This window comes from Loxodonta africana, chromosome 3, assembly GCF_030014295.1.
Source record: "Loxodonta africana isolate mLoxAfr1 chromosome 3, mLoxAfr1.hap2, whole genome shotgun sequence".
Lineage (NCBI taxonomy): Eukaryota > Metazoa > Chordata > Mammalia > Proboscidea > Elephantidae > Loxodonta > Loxodonta africana.
The window spans coordinates 83,217,373-83,237,356 of NC_087344.1; the positions used below are offsets into that span (position 1 = coordinate 83,217,373).

Below are 19,984 nucleotides of genomic sequence, written 5' to 3' on the forward strand. Positions count from 1 at the left end.
TTTATGCTTGGACAGGAGCTGCTTCTGTCCTGAGCTACCCTGGTGAGTGGAGCTGGCAAATTATCTTTTCCCCCAGTTGCAAGTTTTTTCCTTCTCCAAGGCCAGGAGGATATCTCTAGGTGCTCAACAGTGCCTATTTCAGGCCCAGGGAAGTCAGCCACTGAAGGCGCCTTGGGAGCGAGTGTGTGCGGTAAGATATATGCAAGTAGTTAGCTTTTGCAGAGAGCGCCATTCTTCTCTGGTTCCATAGATGTGATTAGGCTGTGTGGTTGGCTGCTTCTCCCTGAGGAAACTGCGTCTGAACGCTAGTACCAGCCCGCCACCGCAGCTCCCAGGAATGGTGCCTGAGGGCTCTCCGCGATTCAGGTCTGGTAACTCCTCTGTGCTTCTGAACCATCTCTTCCTCCCCCTGCCCCTCAGTTCGTTTCCTAAAGCTTGCCTTTGATGTTCAGGGCTCGTAATTTGTTTTAAATATACTCATTTCACTTGTTTTTTTTGGTCTTTGTTGTAAAGAGGGCTCACCGGAATCGTCTAGTTCACCATCTTGGCTCCACCCCTCTTATATGATCTTTATAGCCACTATATCCAAGCCTTAGAGATAGGTGAATCCCCAGTCACGTTGTTACATGTTATTAAGCCATGGCATGAACCTAGTTCTCTGAACTTCAAATTTTGTGCTCTTTCCTACATGCCCTGATACTATTGTATAATGTAAATCCTTTATCATGTTTTTGGGGTGACACCATGTGAATTTAATAGAACAAGCAAATGATCAAGAAGAGTTTTGTTAGAATTTCATAGGAGTACAATAGTTGCGTATGCACTGGTTTCCCTCTTGTCTCCTGACCTCAAGATAGACACACACTAAAATGTGAATTAAGTGGAGCTAAAACACCATAATGCCCAGAGCAGTAGTAATGGTTTGTTATATGAGAAAGGCACCTTTGTGCATCCCAGCAGATATATTTGCTGCCATACCTGTGGAAATGATTGTATTTGGGGATAATGGCCCCTTTAAGGCCAGTTAGTAAATGATATTAGAGTAGATTTCCTCCTAGGTAGTGTTTTTCTCTCTTGACAGCATTTTTTCTGACTCTTCATGGGGTACCTACTAGCCAGAAGGCTCTGTCAATAACTACTGTGCGATACAGTATAGTCTTTACCCAGTAAAGTCTGTTTAGCTGACCTAACTGTAATGGGCAGTTGTCATCAGTTCAATTCCAAATGGGGAGAAAGGAGCTGGTTGTGAGCCTTATAATGCTGATAATGATTATAGTAAGTACTGTTTACTTACTTGATTGATTCATTGATTTATTTATCAACTATTCATTTGGTGCCTACCAGGCCAGGTGTTGTATTAGGTGGTAGGAATGTCGTTGTGAGCAAGGCTGGTCCGTGCTTCTCCAGAGCTAGAAGTCAGAGAAAACAGTTAATTAAACAAATAATTATAACAAAGAGTGAAGTGTATATGATCAAGGAATTAAAGAAATATTTGAAAATATATGGAGAGAGGCTAGGAAATCTAAGTTTAGGGAAAACTTCTCAGACGAAATGAGGTTTAAGTTGAGGCCAAATCATGTATAAAAACCCAGGCAGAGGAAACAGATTGTGTGAAGACCTGTTGATGAGAAAGAGCATGGCATGTTTAAGAGACTGAAACACCAGTAAGACTGCAGAATTGTGCAAATGATGCTGAAGAGGTGGGCAGTACCAGCCAGGTAGTGCCCCGTGGGCTACGGAAGGTTTTTAGACTTTATCCATTGAGGAGTTTTAAGTACAAACATGACCCAATCTGGTCTGCATTTTAAAAAGATCTTTTTGACTGCAGTGTTTGTTTTGTTAAGCTCATAAGGTATCAACCAGAAAATGGACACTAATTATATGATATTTACATTGATAGGACAATAATTAAGGGAAACAAAACTAATTTGAAACGAGACCAATTAGGAGATTGTTATAGGATGATGGTGGCGTGGACTAAGGGATATGGCAGTGTCTCTAAGGGCAGTTGGTTATAAGTGTTGGGAGTTTGGGAGACAGATCTGGGAAGGAGAGCTTTTCTTACGAAGTGTTGGAAAGAAAGGATAAATTGGTACAGCCATTTTGGGGAGCAATTTGGGACACCTAACACTTCATGACTCAGCAGTTCCATATCTAAGTATATGTTCCAAAAAACTTTTTATACACATATATGAGGAAACAAGTACAAGAATGTTTATAGGAGCATTGTTTTAATGGTGGAAAAAAAAAACCTGAAAAGCAAATGAAATTTCCAATAACTGCAGAATGGATAAATAAGTATTAATATATTTATACTGGACACTATTGTACTGAAGATTAATGAACTAAAGTGATACATATCTACACGGGTGAATCTCCCAATTATAGCATTGTCTGAAAAAGCCAGTCACAAATGAATATATATAATACAAAACCATGTAAAACAGTACTAGCAATTATTTATGAATATATATGTAATAAGATTAAAGACATATGGGGAAGATAAACAACAAATTCAAAGTAGTTGTTAAGTGGAGATTGATGGGGGTGGGGGGTGGGACTTGATACATTTTAGAGAGCAAATCACAGAGGCCCCAAATGTTATTATAAGGCTTTTTTCTTATGCCAATGGTGTGTGTATTCATCTCTTTTCCATATTATTTTCTGTATTTCTTTATATAAAATTATTTATAATTACAAAAAAAAAATCATATCTCATTCCTTTCATATCCCTGACCCTAATGATACGAATTCTTTACCATTCTTTAGCACGTAATGATTAGCCCTACCATGCTTGGAATCTAAACTGGGGAAATGGTTTCATCTAGCGGAAAAAATGTTGCTAGTATTCTATGAGATGTTTCTTTTGGGCAGGCAGAATAAAAGGTAGTAGTTAACCTGACTGCTCTTTATTTTACTAAAATTTAAGAGACAAAGGAGAAGATTATCATTTAGAAATATTTAGTGTTCACCATTCTTAAGGTAATGCTATAGCAACAGCATAACTCTGGTTATTTAGTATAGACTTTTAGGACTCAGATGGGTCTTTATTTCTGTCTAAATTGCGTTTTTGTTTTTTTTTTCCAGAAGGAGTTGAGCCTTCCAAGAAGAGGCAGTTTGTAAGTAGATGACTATTATCATTATGAGTGTGATTATAATTATTATCCCATCTTGGGGACTACTGTCAGCCTCACTTGGAGGAAATTCGTCCAAGAGTGGTTTTTTTTTTTTTTTTCCAGACTCATGTCTGGGCCAGGGAAGCCCATGGGCCTACTGACTTTTGCTAAGTCAGACCCTTCCTCGTCTTGATTTCTGCCTAGCGTTTTGGGAATGCTTCTACTTACATATGCATAGTCTTATATTTGGGGGTTTACTAGACTTAAGCATTTTGAACATGTTGAAATTGAGACTCTTGGCATCTACATCTATTCCATAACATGGTACTAGGGAGAGGCCAACTTTTCTGACAAGTTGGGGCAAGGGCAGCTATGTCTGGGGACGAGGTTGAAGTAGAATTTTCTTTCACCTGTTTGTTCAAGGGCTGGGGGAGCTTGATGCATAATTCTTGTTCATGGATTTTAGTCTGTTTTGTTTTTTCTGCCTGCTTTTTCTCCAAGAGTTCTGTTGGGATGGTATTGCAAATATGGCTAATGAGAACTGTCTGGAATGTTGTTAAAATGTAAAGTCTAAACTTAATGAATTAGAATCTCGTGTTCGGGCCCAAGAACCTGTATTTTACACATATGCACCCACACCCACCATGATTTGCCTAAGAAGCCAAATTTGGGAAACATTAAGGAAATAGGGCAATGATAAGACAATGGCTTTGAAGACATTTCCTTAAGAGATGTAACTAGGGAGGGGCACACAACAGTATCTATTTCTTAAATGTCCACAGGTGTTCGTTTTATTCAATATACTTTACGTTGTGTGTGTATATGTGTGTGTGGATTTTTTAATGTATGAAACACATGGTAGTTCTTTCTGTTACTGTTGTTTTAGGATTTTGATTTGTAAACATGCTCTAGATTAAGTTGCCCTCTAAGATTTGTAAACTTTTTGGCTGGTTTATGAAAGCTCATTGTGGTTTGGTATAAAAAGACTTGAGCTATGAGTCAGAAAACTCCTAGGATGCAGTCTTGGCTATGTCACCTAACTAGCTTCGTAAACTTAGGCAAATCACTCATCTCCCTAAACTTCAATTGCCTTGTCTATAAAACGAAGATCGTGATACCCGTTTTTCCTTCTTCATATAGCCAATGGAAAGGTCACTTAATATATGTTATAGTGCTTCATTAGTTGTACTTTTATTCTATAATGTATTATTTTTAGAGTTTTTGTAAACATTGAATTTATAAGAACAACACAAAATAAATGAAATTTGGTAACTTTGGAGACCCTCAGTTGTTATTGATATCCTCTAGGCATAGGTGAACTAAAATGGACTGGTATCGGCCTTTTCAGATTGCACAATCATATGGTCTACTATACCGTGAATTATATTGAAGAGGAATGGTGTCGCCTTCATTGTCAAAAAGAACATTTCAAGACCTATCCTGAAGTACAGTGCTGTCAGTGATAGGATAATATCTATACACCTGCAAGGAAGACCAGTTGATTCAACTATTATTCAAATCTAAGCATCAACTGCTAATGCTGAAGATGAAGAAATTGAAAATTTTTACCAACTACTGCAGTCTGAAATTGATCAAACATGCAATCAAGATGCATTGATAATTACTGGTGATTGGAATGTGAAAGTTGGAATCAAAGAAGAATAATAGTAGTTGGGAAACATGGCCTTGGTGATAGAAATGATGGCAGAGATCACATGATAGAATTTTGCAAGACCAACAACTTCTTTATTGCAAACACATTTTTTCACCAGCATAAATGGTGACTATACATGTGGACCTTGCTGGATGGAATACACAGGAATCAAATCGATTACATCTGTGGAAAGAGACAGTGGAGAAGCTCAGTATCATCAGTCAGAACAAGGCCAGGGCTGACTGCAGAACAGGCCACCAATGACTCCTATGCCAGTTCAAGTTGAAGCTGAAGAAAATTAGAACAAGTCCACGAGAGCCAAACTACAACCTTTTGTATATCCCACCTGAATTTAGAGACCATATTAAGAACAGATTTAATGAATTGAACACTAATTGCTGGAGACCAGATGAGTTGTGGGATGATTTGAAGGATATCATATATGAAGAAAACAAAAGAGCATTAAAAAGACAGGAAAGAAAGAAAAGAATAAAATGGATGTCAGAAGGGACTCTTGGTGTTGAGCATAGAATAGCTAAAGCAAATGGAAGAAATGATGAAGTAAAAGAGCTGAACAGAAGACTTCAAAGGGCACCTGGAGAAGACAAAGTACACCCACTTCTCACTTATCGACATGGTAAGGTTCCAAAGACCAGGTTGTTATGGGAAAATTGGCATCATTTCATAACTGCCAATTTATGTCATTACGTAAATGCCAAACCACTGAGAATTGTGGCCCAGCCAAGTTAACACATAACCTTAACCATCACAAGCCAGAGTTACTCTCGCCAGATATACATTGTTAATGCACAAAATAGTTGGGATAGTATATTTTTTACTATTTTCGTGAATGCAAAATGTTGGATAATGAGATAGTCAATAAGTGAGGAATAAGTGTAGAGTATTATAATGAAATGTACAAAGACCTGGAGTTAGAAAACCAAAAGGGAAGAACACGCTTGTCGTTTCTGAAGCTGAAAGCACTGAAGAAACAGTTCAGGCCTCGAGTTATAATATTGAAGGATTCTGTGGGCAAAATATTGAACAATGCAGGAACCATCAAAGGAAGATGGAAGGAATACACAGAGCCACTGTACCAAAAAGAATTGGTTGACGTTCAGCCATTTCAGGAGGTAGCATATGATCAAGAGACGATGGTATTAAAGGAAAAAGCTCAAACTGCACTAAAGACATTGGTGAAAAACAGGGCTCCAGGAATTGAGAGAATACCAACTGAGATATTTTGGTAAAACGGGTTAACACTGGAAGTGCTCACTCATCTATGCCATGAAATTTGAAAGACAGCTACCTGGCCAACCAACTGGAAGAGATCCATATTTGAGTGCATTCCAAAGAAAGGTGATCCAACAAAATGCAGAAATTATTGAGTAATATCATTAATATCACATGCAAGTAAAATTTTGCTGAATTCAAAAACAAGTTGTAGGAGTACATCAATAGGGAACTGCCAGAAGTTCAAGCCAGATTGAGAAGAGGATGTGGAGCCAGGGATGTCATTGCTGACGTCACATGGATCTTGGCTAAAAGCAGAGAATACCAGGAAAATGTTTACCTGTGTTTTATTGACTATGCAAAGGCATTTGACTGTGTGGATCATAACAAATTATGGATAACATTGTGAAGAATGAGATTCCAGAACACTTAATTTTGCTCATGTGGAACCTGTACTCAGACCAAGAGGCACTTGTTCAGATAGAACAAGGAGATACTGTGTGGTTTAAAATCAGGAAAGGTGTGTGTTAGGCTTGTATCCTTACTGTACTTGTTCAGTCTATATTCTGAACAAATAATGCAAGATGCTGGACTGTATGAAGAAGAACCCAGCATCAGGACTGGAGGCAGACTCATTAACAACCCGCCTTGTGCAGATGACATAACCTTACTTGCTGAGAGTGAAGAGGACTTGAAGAAGCACACACAGCCTTCGGTATGGATTACACCTCAACATAAAGAAAACAAAAATCCTCACAATTGAATCAATGAACAGCATTAGAATAAACAGAAAATATTGATGTTGTCAAGGATTTCATTTTACTTGGATGCACAATCAATGGCCATGGAAGCAGCAGTCAGGAAATCAAATGACATATTGTGTTGGGCAAATCTGCTGCAAGAGATCTCTTTCAAGTGTTAAAAAGCAAAGATGTCACTTTGAGGACTAAGGTGCGCTTGGCCAAAGCCATGGTGTTTTCATTGCCTCATATACATGTGAAAACTGGACAATGAATAAGAAAAGCCGAAGAAGAATTGATGCATTTAAATTATGGTGTTTGTGAAGAATATTGAAAATACTATGGACTGCCAGAAGAACGAACAACTATGCCTTGGAAGAAGTGCAACCAGAATGCTTCATAGAAGCGAGGATTGTGAGATGTTGTCTCACGTACTTTGGGCATGTTATCAGAAGGGACCAGTCCCTGGAGAAGAGCATCATGCTTGATAAAATAAAGGGTCAGCATAAAAGGCGAAGTGTCTCAACAAGATGAATTGACACAGCTTCCTTAATGTGTGATAATTATATGTGATTATATAGGCGTTTTCTGTTGTTCTTAGACCAAGGCTGTTAGTTGTAGAAGTATTGGGGGCAGGGGATGTCCTAATATCTACAACTGACTTTCAGATAGTCCAGCTGATTAACAAAAAAAGTAGATCTGTGTGTATCATGGGGATGAGGATTGAGAGAAGGATGAGAAGGGAGAGATAGAAAGTAAATACGGTAAAATGTTACCAGTTAGGGAATCTTAGTGAAGGGTACACATGATTTCACTTATTATTGCTCCTTTTCTGAAGTTCGGGGAGTAGTGATTAAATGCTATTTTTTCAAAGAGTTTTGCTGGAAAGAGAACCATAAAATGGGTGGTAACTGAAAAGGGCTGTGGAGGTTTTTTTTTTTTTTTTCAAATATTGCATCATGTTTGTATGCCAATGGAATAATTCAGTAGAGAAGGAAAAGTTGATGCATGAGGGGAGAAAACAGTTGCTGAAATGTTCCTGACTAGGCTAAAATGGAGATTGAGGCATATGTGGAGGTATTGGCCTTAGGAAATTTGACAGTTTATTCACAATAGCTTCATTTATCTCATTTTATCTGTAAAAATTATGTATGTAAAGCATATGGCATAGTGCCTACAGTTAGGCACTCAGCAATTTATTATTGTTACAAAATTTAGGGAAATCTTATTTTCAGTAAGCTTCCAATAACTGGTAGTTGTTTATTGTTGTTTTTATTATTAGCAAGCCATAATGACCTGTTTTGTTGTTCTTACCTGGCATCTAGTTGACTCCGACTCATGGTGACCTTATGTATAACAGAACAAAATGTTGCCTGGTTCTGTGCCATCTTCATGATCGTTGGTATGTTTGAGCTGATTGTTGTGGCCATCTATCTTATTGGTGACTGCCATCGTTTTTGCTGACCCTCTACCAAACGTGATGTCCTTTCTAGTGATTTGTCTTTCCTGATGACATACCCAAAATAAGCAAGACAGAGTCTCACTATCTTCGCTTCTAAGGAGCATTCTGTCTGTACTCCCTCCAAGACTGGTTTGTTTGTTCTTCTGGCAGTCCAAGGTATACTCATTGTTCTTTGCCAACACCACAATTTGAATGCGTCTGTTCTTCTTCTGTCTTCCTTTTTCATTGTGAGGTGATTGAAAAGATTGTGTCTTGGGCCAGGACCATCTTAGTCATCAAAGTGACATCTTTTCTTTTTGAAACTTTAAAGAGGTCTTTTGCTGCAGATTGGCCCAATGCAGTATGTTGTTTGATTTTCTTGACTGCTGCTTCCATGGACATTGTTGATGAAAGTAGAATGAAATCGTTGACAACTTCAATTTTTTCTCCATATATCATAATGTTATTTATTGGTGCAGTTGTGAGGAGTTTTGTTTTCTTCATGTTCAGGTGTAATCCATACTAAAGGCTGTATTCTTCGATCTTCATCAGTAAATGCTTAAAGTTGTCTTCATTTTTGGCAAGCAAGGTTGTGTCACCTGCATATCTCAGGTTGTTAGTGAATCTTCCTTCAATCCTGATGCCTCATTTTTCTTCATATAGTCTGGCTTCCCAGATTATTTATTCAGCATCAGGGTCGGATTATCAATAGACAAGGTAAGCACAGTGCTTAGTAGATCATCTGTAGTGAAATTGTTCGAGTAAGCCCATGCTTACCTTGCTTATTGGGTCATCCATTCCTGACAGGGATTGTAAATTTAAAGAGGCGTTTATTCTGTAGGAAGGTGCTGTGGGGTTGGAAGAGAGACAGATATCAGCCATAACGAGAAGCAGAATGTTTTATGTGGTGAAAAAATGTGAAATTCTTCAATACAGATATCTGGTAAGCATGGTAAACCCTGTCTATAGTTGCCTATTGAATAATCCAACCCTGTTCAGCATACAGATTTAATACATAAGATGAAACAATACAACCCTGCCACACGTTTTCCAGTGTGAAGCCACTCAGTATGCCCTTGTTCTATTCTAACAGTTGCCTCTTGATCCGTGCAGGCTCCACATGAGCACAGTTAAGTGTTCTACAGTTCCTTTTCTTCGTGATGTTATCCCTAATAGTCGAATGCCTTCATGTAGTAGATAAAACACAGGTAAATATATTTCCGGTATTCTCTGCTTTCAGCCAAGATCTCCCTTCTAACAGGTAGTTTTATTTCTATTTTATGTGTAAAATTACCTATTAGAAGGTATAAATTTTTTATAAAAACAGATCTGCAAGATTCCAAACCATGTTAAATTAACAATAATGTGCCTTAGAAAAGCCACAGGATGTTCCTGAAGTCAGCTTTGGTGGTCACCTTATGGAAGAGAGCGAAATTCCAATATGTGGAATGAGAATGAACATCATCCTTGTCTATATATGTGTATGTATATATTTTTTTATATACGTATATATCTATCGATATTGCTGGCCTTTATTCATAAAGCCCTCAGGGATACGTAGTTATTCTTTTGCACTACCAACTTACTCATTTGGACAGTGAACTCGTACACCAGATATTGGATGAAAGTAAATGCCAGGTGTCTAAATGATAGGCAGAGGACAGGGAGAAGTTCCTGGGGCTCAAGGATGTGATGTGTCAAATATTGGCCTTGCGAAACTGACACAGTGTCATGTACTTTTCTATTCTCATGCAACTTGATGGTATTTGCCTGGATAAATGCTTCTGGAGAATGTGCTTAAAATAGATATCACCTGCTACACACAGTAAATAAACTTTTTGTGTGGTATCAGTGGTGCCTGATATAGGACTTCAGTTTGTGGGTCTTTGAAAATTAGGGAGTTCGATTGTGCTCGATTACTGACCTAGAGGTTGGAGATTCATACCCACCCAGCAGTGCCACAGAAAAAGGCCTGGTAATCTTCTTTTATAAAGAGTATAGCCAAAAGTGCCCTATGGAGCAGTTGTACTCCATAAAACATGGGATCGTCAGGAGTCGGAATCGACTCAACAACAATGGGTTTGGTTTTTTTGGTAAGGAGTGTGATGCTGAACAGATTTCAGCGGAACTTCAGGCTCTGATGGTCTAGGAAGAAAGGCCTGGCAATCTGTTTCTGAAAATCCTATGAATCACAGCTGTTTGATCTGCAGCTGATGGTGGGGATGATGCAGTGACAGGAAGCATTTTGTTCCACTGTACGCGGGGTTACCATGAATTGGAGGCTGACTGGATGGCAGCTAACAACAACAGCACAGAACTGTAAAGGTCAAAGTCATAGCTTTGTGTTAAATTTAAGAGCCTGTCCTTTTTATTGAGCTTTTATAGGAGGTGATCTCACATAGGCAGGGTTCAGCAGGGATGAAGCAGTAGTCATCACTAATGTCTTCACAGGAACCATTTTGCTGTTAAAAAATGGATGTGGTTGTCATGAGTTATAAGTGTGTGTATACAGAACCTGAAAATCCTTGAGAGCCCATTTTTGTTACTATTATATTGAGAATGGCTATTGTTTTAACAACCCCTACATTTATATCTCTAGACCTAAAACTGCCAATTCGTATAATCTGCGTGGATGTCTCAGAGAACTCTCAACGTCAGCATTTATAAAACTGAAGTCATCATCTTTCTCAAAAACCTGCTCCTTCTCTCTCAATTCCCTACTTTACTACTAAATGGTACCCCTTCCTTCTTGCTACCTTCTTCTTCCACACATCCATGACTAATCAACCACCAGTCTCTTCTGTTATACTGGTCAAATGTCTCTTAATTTCAGCTACCTTTTTTTGTTTGTTTACTGTGTCCATATAGTTTAGACTGTTGTTATCCCTTGCCTCTGCTACTGTCATAACCTCCTAACGGGTCTTTTTTTGTCCAACATTGCCCACTCCCAGTCTACCCATCCATCGTACAGTAACCAGAGAAATGTTTTTAAAGTACAAATTTGATTATTAGACTTATATTTAAATCCTTTAATGAATATTTTATTGCTCTTTGGCTCATACCTGAAAGTCTTAACATCATCCATAAAGCTGTCTGCATAATCAGGTTTCTGTCTTTGTCTCCATATTTTGCACATTATATTCCCTGTGCCTGGAATGTTCTTTCCTACTTATACCTGTTTCTACCACCTGTCTTTCAGTTTGTTGTACTGTGGTGGCTTACATGTTGCTATGATGCTGGCAGCTGTGCCATCAGTATTTCAAATACCAGCAGGATCACCCATGGTAGGGAGGTTTCAGTGGGACTTCCAGACTAAGATAGAGTAGAAAGAAAGGCCCAAAGATCTACTTCTGAGAATTAGCTGATGAAAACCATATTGTTCAATATAGTGCTGAAAGATGAGCCTCCTAGTTTGGAAGGCACTCAAAATACACAGTGGCTGCAACAATAGACTTGAGCATACCAACAACTGTGAACATGGCGCATGACTAGGCAGTGTTTCATTCTGTTGTACATAGGGTCACCCTGAGTCAGAGCTTACCTGATGGCAACTAACAACAACAGTAATATCTGGCTAGCGTCTTTTTATCTTTCGAGTCTCTGCTTATATCTCACTTTCTTATGAAAGACTTTTCTGACCTCACCCATACTTTGCTGTAGCTAGACTAGATTGAGTCTCCCAAAATGTACTTTTATTTAACTCTGTATTTCCCCTCATAGCTCTTATGGCAATTATTAATAAAGAATTATTCATCTGTCTTCTCCCACTGGATGATAAGATCCATGAGATCAGGATCGTGCTGTGTGGTGTAAGACTCTGTTTCCAGAGTCTAGTATAGAGTTTAACATGTAGCATGCAATCATTTAGGCCTGTTCCTAACATTTGTGTGCACTGACACAAGAATGAAAATGAAGATATTAAAGGAATTTTAAATCAAGCTAGCAAACTGTAAAATAAATAGGTTCTGTTCTTATACCATGAGAAATACAGTTTCATAATAATAAAATAAAAAATATAAAGTGATCTTTAAAAAAATGAATGTGGATTAAGTATTTTATTTAACTCATTATTAATAAGGGAGCCACGCAGATCACTCAAAGGAGAAGTAACAGGTTCAAATTTATATGGAGCAAAGGAATGTTGAAATTATAAATGGTTGAAAAACTGGATTTTTTCACTTGGGAGGAGGAGAGTTGGTTGAACTTTCACCATACAGAATTTAGTTGCATATCTATGTTATTGTTATTTTTAGGTGCTATTGAGTTGGTTCCAACTCTTAGCAACCCTGTGTACAACAGAATAAAACCATGCCTGGTCTTACACCATCCTCACAGTCGTTGCTGTGTTTGAGCCCATTGTTATAGCTAGTGTATCAACCCATCTTGTCTTCCTCTTTTTCGCCGCTGGTTCCTCCTGATAACATGTCCAAAGTACACAAGATGAAATTTCACCATCTTTGCTTCAAAGGAACATTCTGGCTGTACTTCTTCCAAGGCAGATTTGTTTGTTCTTCTGGTAATCTGTGGTACAATATTCTTCACCAGCACCATAATTCAAAGGTATCAATTCTTCTGTGCATATCTGTAGATAAGAATTATTTTGCATTGCTACCAGTTATCTACAGTTTACAGAGTTGTAATGTTAACTCCAAGAAAATAAAAGGCTAGATTCAGATAAACTGGAAGAGCATGCTCTGTATAGTACATAGTTTTTCATTGGAAACACCATGAATTTTTTTTTTCTTTTGCTTATTCCAAATTTCTTGCAGTCTCCCACCTTTTAATCTAAAATAATCTCAGGTATTATTCTTGATCACAAAACAAGCCTGTTTTCATTAGGCTTGGCCTGATTACTTACACAGGTGTAGCAAGAATGTTAATTTATCATATAGTCCTTCTTCAGCTTACTTTGGAGTAGATAGGTGTGATGCAAATGGTTAATGTGCTTTGCTGCTAAAGGTTAGCGGTTCCAGTCTACCCAGAGACACCTTGGAAGAAAGACCTGGCAAAATACTTCTGAAAAATAAGCCATTGAAAACTCTGTGGCGCATACTTCTACTCTGTCACACATGGGGTGGCCATGTATCAATTCAAAGGCAACTGGTATTGGTAAGTTTGCTTTGCTGGAAATTTTTATTTCAGTAAAAAGGAAAACAGATTCACACTGAACCTGTTTGATTTACTGTACTGTTAAGAAAAGGAAGTAGACTGAGTAAAATTTTCTCAATTCCGTAGGACAAGTGAGAATCAGATATGATTTAGGAATGCTTCATTTTACAAAAACAAAGGCTACTAGATTATTGTGGGTTATAGATAGTTTAAGAAATTAGAGAAAAGACTTTTCATGGTATATCCAGAAAACAGGCATTACAACAATATTTTAAATAAATATCTATAGTCATCCCTTATCAGTTCATTCAGTCCTGTGTAATTCATTCTCATTTAACTGGATCTCAGTTTATTTAGTGGAGTGCTTCTCTACTAAAAAGAGTTCTGGAAATTCTGACTCAGTCCACTGGAATGGTCTGGAAGTTGTCCAGCTGTCCAAGTAATGTCATTAGAAGCATGTACCCAAGAGTCTATTCTTGAAGTTTCAGTAGTTTGAAATATCTACTACAGTCCTTTTCCAAAGATGATCCTGGTATTCATGACACAAAATCTGGCCTTTAGTTGATTGCAGTGCCTTCAGGTCAGCAGCAGCATTAAACAAAATCTCCCTATAGGTGACAGAGACTTAAATAATTGTGGTTAACTTACTACTGAAAAATTTTAAATGTGAAAGGTGGGATGAGAATTTAAAACAAGAACAATGTAACTAATGAAGGAATTGGGTTGTTTCTGTGGCATGCAAAGGAAGAATAATGAAGCCGATCCAAAACTGTTTTTTTAGACAGAATGACTCTAAGGGTAGTTCTTTTCAAAGAAGACAGTGAATGCTACATCTGATTTATAAAACATGTATGAATATAATTTTTACAGAGGAAAAAATCTTAATATACAATAATCTTGACTTAACACGCGTATTGTACTAAGAGCAAGAGCCCTGGTGGCGCAGTGGTTAAGTGCTCAGCTGCTAACCAGAAGGTCAGCGATTTGAACCCACCAGTGGCTCCTCAAGAGAAAGATGTGGCAGAAAGATGTGGTAGTCTGCTTCTGTAAAGATTTACAGCCTTGGAAACCCTATGGGGGTAGCTCTGCTCTGTCCTATGTAGCCCCTTTGAGCTGGAACTGACTTCGACGGAACAAGTTAGGTACACTAAAAGCATACCAAGAATATAATAAGGATATCTAGTAATGAGATTCGGTGAGTCTGGAGTAAGTACTAGATATCTGTGTTCTTGTGAAACTCCATTGGCCTGGAAGATACTACAATAAAATTTTAAAAGTAAGGTTGTTATCAAATAAGCATTTTAAATAATAACTGAAATTGTGACTGATAACACTGTATTAACACTGCCTGATATCTGACAACACCATCAGGACTCATAAACAGAAAAATATTATAGACAACAAGGGCATTGACAAATCACTGGGAACTTCCCATGAATCATGCAGTTTCTGAAATATTTATATTAATAGTATTTTACCTGTACAAATTTTAGATAGAGAATTTCTGAGCATCTCTTCTGATTTGACAGATCTTCCCATGAAATTCATCAATATTAATATATCGAACCTAACATGCAAGTTCAAGTTAAAGCTGAAGAAGATTAAAACAAGTCTGTGAGAGCCAAAATAAGACCTTGAGTATATCCCACCTAAATTTGGAGACCATCTCTCAAGAATAGATTTGATGCACAGCACACTAATGACCAAAGACCAGACAGGTTGTGGGATGACACCAAGGAAATCATATGTGAAGAAAGCAAAAGGTGATTAAAAAGACAGGAAGGAAAGAAAAGACCAAAATGAATGTCAGAAGGGACTCTGAAACTTGCTTTTGAATGGAGTAGCTAAAACATTAAGTAAAAGAGCTGAACAGAAGATTTCAGAGAGCAGCTCGAGAAGACAAAGTAACATATTACAATGAAATGTGCAAAGACCTGGAATTAGAAAACCGAAAGGGAAGAACACAGTTGGCATCTCTTAAGCTGTAAGAACTGAAGAAAAGATTCCGGCCTTGAGATATAATATTGAATGATTCTATAGGCAAGATGGAACCCTGGTGGTGCAGCGGTTAAAAGCTAGTATGCTACTACAGTTGCTAACGAAAAAGGTAGACAGATTGAATCCACCAACAGCTCCTTGGAAATCCTGTGAGTTGGAATTGACCAAATGGCAATGGGTTTGGTTTTTGGAGGAAAGAAGTCCAAGCTGCGCTGAAAGCTTTGGCGACAAACAAGGTTCCAGGAATTGATGGAATACCAGTTGAGATGTTTTAGCAAATGAATGCAGTGCTAGAGGTGCTCATTCATCTATGCCAAGAAATTTGGAAGACAGCTACCTGGCCAACCGACTGGAAGAGATTCTTATTTGTGCCCATTCCAAAGGTGATCCAACAGAATGCAGAAATTATCTAACAATATCATTAATATCACATACAAATAACATTTTATTGAAGATAATTCAAAAAAAAAGGTTGCAGCAGTACATTGACAGGGAACTGCCAGAAATTCAAGCTGATGTCAAATGGATCATGGCTGAAAGCAGAGAATACCAGAAAGATGTTTACCTGTGTTTTATTGACTATGCAACGACATTCGACTGTGTGGATCATAACAAATTATGGATAACATTGCGAAGAATGGGAATTCCAGAGCACTTAATTGTGCTCATATGGAACGTGTACGTAGACCAAGAAGCAGTTGTTCGAACAGAATGGGGGGATGCTGTGTGGTTTAAAATTCAGGGAAGGTGTGCATTAGGGTTTTATCCTTTCACCATACTTATTCAGTCTATATGCTGAGCAAATAATTCAAAAAGCTGGTACATATGAAGAACGCAGCATCGGGATCAGAGGGAGTCTCATTAACAACTGTGGTATGCAGATGACACAACCTTGCTTGCTAAAAGCAAAGATTTGAAGCACTTACAGATGAAGATCAAAGACCACAGCCTTGAGTATGGATTACAACTCAACATCAAGAAAACAAAAATCCTCACAACTGGACCAATGAACAACATCATGATTAATGGAGAAAAGACCGAAATTGTCAAGGATTTCATTTTACTTAGATCCATAATCAACACCCATGGAAACAGCAGTCAAGAAATCAAATGACATTTTTCATTAGGCAAATCTGCTGCAAAAGACCTCTTTAAAGTGTTGAAAAGAAAAGATGTCACTTTGAGGACTAAGGTGTACCTGACCCAAACCATGATACTTTCAATTGCCTTGTAAAGTTCAGTTATACAGAAGAAAATTAAATAAGAAAAGCAGAGAGTTAGTAAAGCTTTATTGCCACTTCAGATTCACCTCTGAGAGCCAGTGGCTGGACTTAAGCAGCCCATATGAGGTTCATATCTCTGATGATGAAGTGTATGTTGTTTTCTCAGGTGAATCTATAGGGCATCTCAGTGGAAGACTTCCAAAATTGTTTAATGGATAATTTTTCGAAAAAGTAAGATTCACGGCTCCCATCTGGATGTAAAATGAAAACAAAGATTTAAAAAAAAAAAAATCATGAATGAAAGCATCACGCAAATGTTACAACCAGGTTTTGTTTTGTTTTTTATTGTGCTTTAAGTGAAAGTTTACAAATCAAGTCAGTCTCTCATACAAAAACTTACACACACCTTGCTATGTACTCCTAGCTGCTCTCCCCCTAATGAGACAACATACTCCTCCTCTCCATCCTGTATTCTCCCTGTCCGTTCAACCACCCCCTGTCCCCCTCTGCCTTCTATTCTTGCTTTCAGACAGGAACTGCCCACATAGTCTCATGTGTCTACTTGAGCCAAGAAGCTCACTCCTTACCAGTATCTTTTTCTGTCTTATAGTCCAGTCCAATCCCTGTCTGAAGAGTTGGCTTTGGGAATGGTTCCAGTCTTGGGCTAACAAAGGGTCCGGGGACCATGATCTCTGGGGTTCCGCTAGTCTCAGTAAGACCAGTCAGTCTAGTCTTTTTATCAGAATTTGAGGTCTGCATTCTACTCTTCTCCTGCTCCATCAGGGAGTCTCTGTTGTGTTCCCTGTCAGGGCACTCATTGGTGATAGCCGGGCACCATCTAGTTCTTCCAGTCTCAGGCTGATATAGTCTCTGGTTTATGTGGTAGTTCTATTTCTAGCTTTTTAAGGAAGCGCCAAGTTGATTTTCAAAGTGGTTGTACCATTTTACATTCCCAGTCTCTCCACAACCTCTCTAACATTTATTGTTTTGTGTTTTTTGGATTAATGCCAGCCTTGTTGGGGTGAGATGGTATCTCATTATAGTTTTGATTTGCATTTCTCTAATGGCTTTTTTTTTTTTTTAATGATCATGAGCATTTCCTCATGTATCTGTTAGCCGCCTGAATGTCTTCTTTGAACAACCAGTTTTTTAAATCAGTTTTTATATTATTGAAAGTTGGCAAAATATCAAAGATGACAATTTAATTAATACTACACACATCTCAGTGTTCGTCTGTTTGAGCAATAAAGTAAAAATAAATTATTCATAATTATAATTTGCATGTTTTTTCTTGGCTTTAATTCAGCAAAATCACTTTGGTAATCATTGTTTTCATAATTTGTGCTTTTTTCATAGTTTGCACATTATTTTCACAATTATGCTCTTTTTGGCTTTATTTTAGCAAAATCACCATGTTGTGATCAAGATTTTCTTATAAATTGTATTATTTTGACAATAATATTGGAAATCTGAGTTATTTTTTAGATTTTTAAAAACCATTCTTTTTGGAGAATTTTACTCTGCTGTGGCAGTAGAAATTGGAATTCACACACAAAAAAATAAAGGAATACTTAGATTTAGAAATGAACCATGAAATTTACACATCAAATGTTGTTATGGGGTCTTGTGATAAATCATTGCAAAATATTACACAATATTTTAATACCATCTTATAAACTACTATTGTACCGCAGTTTTCACCATTTTTTAAAGCAAAGTTCACTTCTTAAAATCTTCTTTATGTTTTCAGAGTTTAGATACCAGAAACATGTATATGTTTGGACTAAACCTTGATCTGTGGTGACCCTAAAGTTAATCTATAGAAATCAGTTTGGGAATTACTTGTGCATGAATCTTCTTCATAGTCATGTCTGGCAGACACACCGTAAAGTGGCTCCCATGGTCTTATCCTCCTGGTGTTCGTGCTTTGTGTAAACCCTCTTGCCTTGAGTGTGGGCAGGACTTGTGACTTGCTTCCAATCAACAGAATATGGCAAACGCTATAAAAGAGGTAACTAGAAAATTTCAAAGGGCAGCTCCAGAAAACAAACCAAAGTATGATGAAATGTGCAAAGGAGTTAGAAAACCAAAGGGGAAGAAGGCGCTCAGTATTTCTCAAGCTGAAAGAACTGAAGAAAAAAATTCAAGCCTCAACTTGCAATATTGATAGGCTCTGTGGACAAAATATTGAACAACACAGGAAGCATCAAAGAAGTTGGGAGGAATACACAGAGTCACTGTACCAAAAAGAATTGGTTGACTTTCAACCATTTCAGGAGGTAGCATATGGTCAAGAACTGATGGTATTGAAGGAAGAAGTCCAAGCTGCACTGAAGTCATTGGTGACAAACAAGGCTCTAGGAATTGACAGAATACCAGTAGTCATATATTGGATTCTGTCCTCCATAAATGTATTTATCAATTTGGCTAAGCCATGATTCCCAGTATTGTGTGATGTCTACCATTTTGTCACCTGATGTGATTTTCCTATGTGTTGTAAATCCTGCCTCTGTGATGATATTAATGAAGGGGGATGGGCAGCAGTTGTGTTGATGAGGCAGGACTCATCTACAGGATTGGATTGTGCTGTGTCTTGAGCTAGTTTATTTTGGAATATAAAAGAGAGAAGCCAGCGGAGAGACAGGAGGACCTCATATCACCAAGAAAGCAGCACCTGGAACAGAGCATGTCCTATGGGCCCAGGGTTCCTATGAGGAGAAGCTCCTAGTCCAGGGGAAGATTGATGAGAATTATCTTCCTCCAGAGCCAACACAGAGAGAAAGCCTTCCCCTGGAGCTGACACCCTGAATTTGGACTTGTAGCGTACTAGACTGTGATAAAATAAATTTCTCTCTGTTAAAGCCATCCACTTGTGGTATTTCTGTTATAGCAGCACTAGATAACTAAGACACTAGTTGAGATGTTTTAGCAAGTGGATACAACTCTGGAAGCACTCACTCTTCTGTGCCAAGAAATTTAGAAGAGAGATACCTAGCCAACCAACTGGAAGAGATCCATATTTGTGCCCATTCCAAAGAACGGTGATCCAACCGAATGAAGAAATTGTCGAACAATATCTAACATAAGTAACATTTTGCTGAAGATAATTCATAAATGGTTGCAGCAGTGTGTCGACAGGGAACTTCCAGAAATTCAAGCCAGATTCAGAAGAGGTCATGGAACAAGGGATGTCATTGCCGAGGTCAGATGGATCTTGGCTGAAAGCAGAGAATACCAGGAAGATGTTTAACCTGTGTTTTGTTGACTATGCAAAGGTATTCGACTCTGTATGATAACATTATGGAGAACATTGCGAAGAATTAATGCCTTTGAATTGTGGTGGTGGTGAAGAATATTGAATATGCCACGACCTGCCAAAAGGAAGAACAAATCTGTCTTGGAAGATATCTTAGTTATCTGGTACTGCTATAACAGAAATACCACAAGGGGATGCCTTTAACAAAGAGAAA

At 38.0% G+C, this 19,984-nt stretch overlaps 1 protein-coding gene across 8 annotated transcripts in view; it reads left to right on the forward strand.

The window, feature by feature from the left end:
* Nucleotides 1–19,984, forward strand: part of MAST2 (microtubule associated serine/threonine kinase 2) — a 252,949-nt gene that overhangs the window by 120,483 nt on the left and 112,482 nt on the right. For 6 of the 8 annotated variants that reach the window (XM_064281895.1, XM_064281898.1, XM_064281897.1 and 3 more), the window contains one exon: nucleotides 3,088–3,119. In XM_064281895.1, the coding sequence (XP_064137965.1) occupies nucleotides 3,088–3,119 (32 nt within the window). The remainder of the gene's footprint in view (nucleotides 1–3,087; nucleotides 3,120–19,984) is intronic. The other 2 variants (XM_064281896.1, XM_064281900.1) reach the window with 1 other exon arrangement.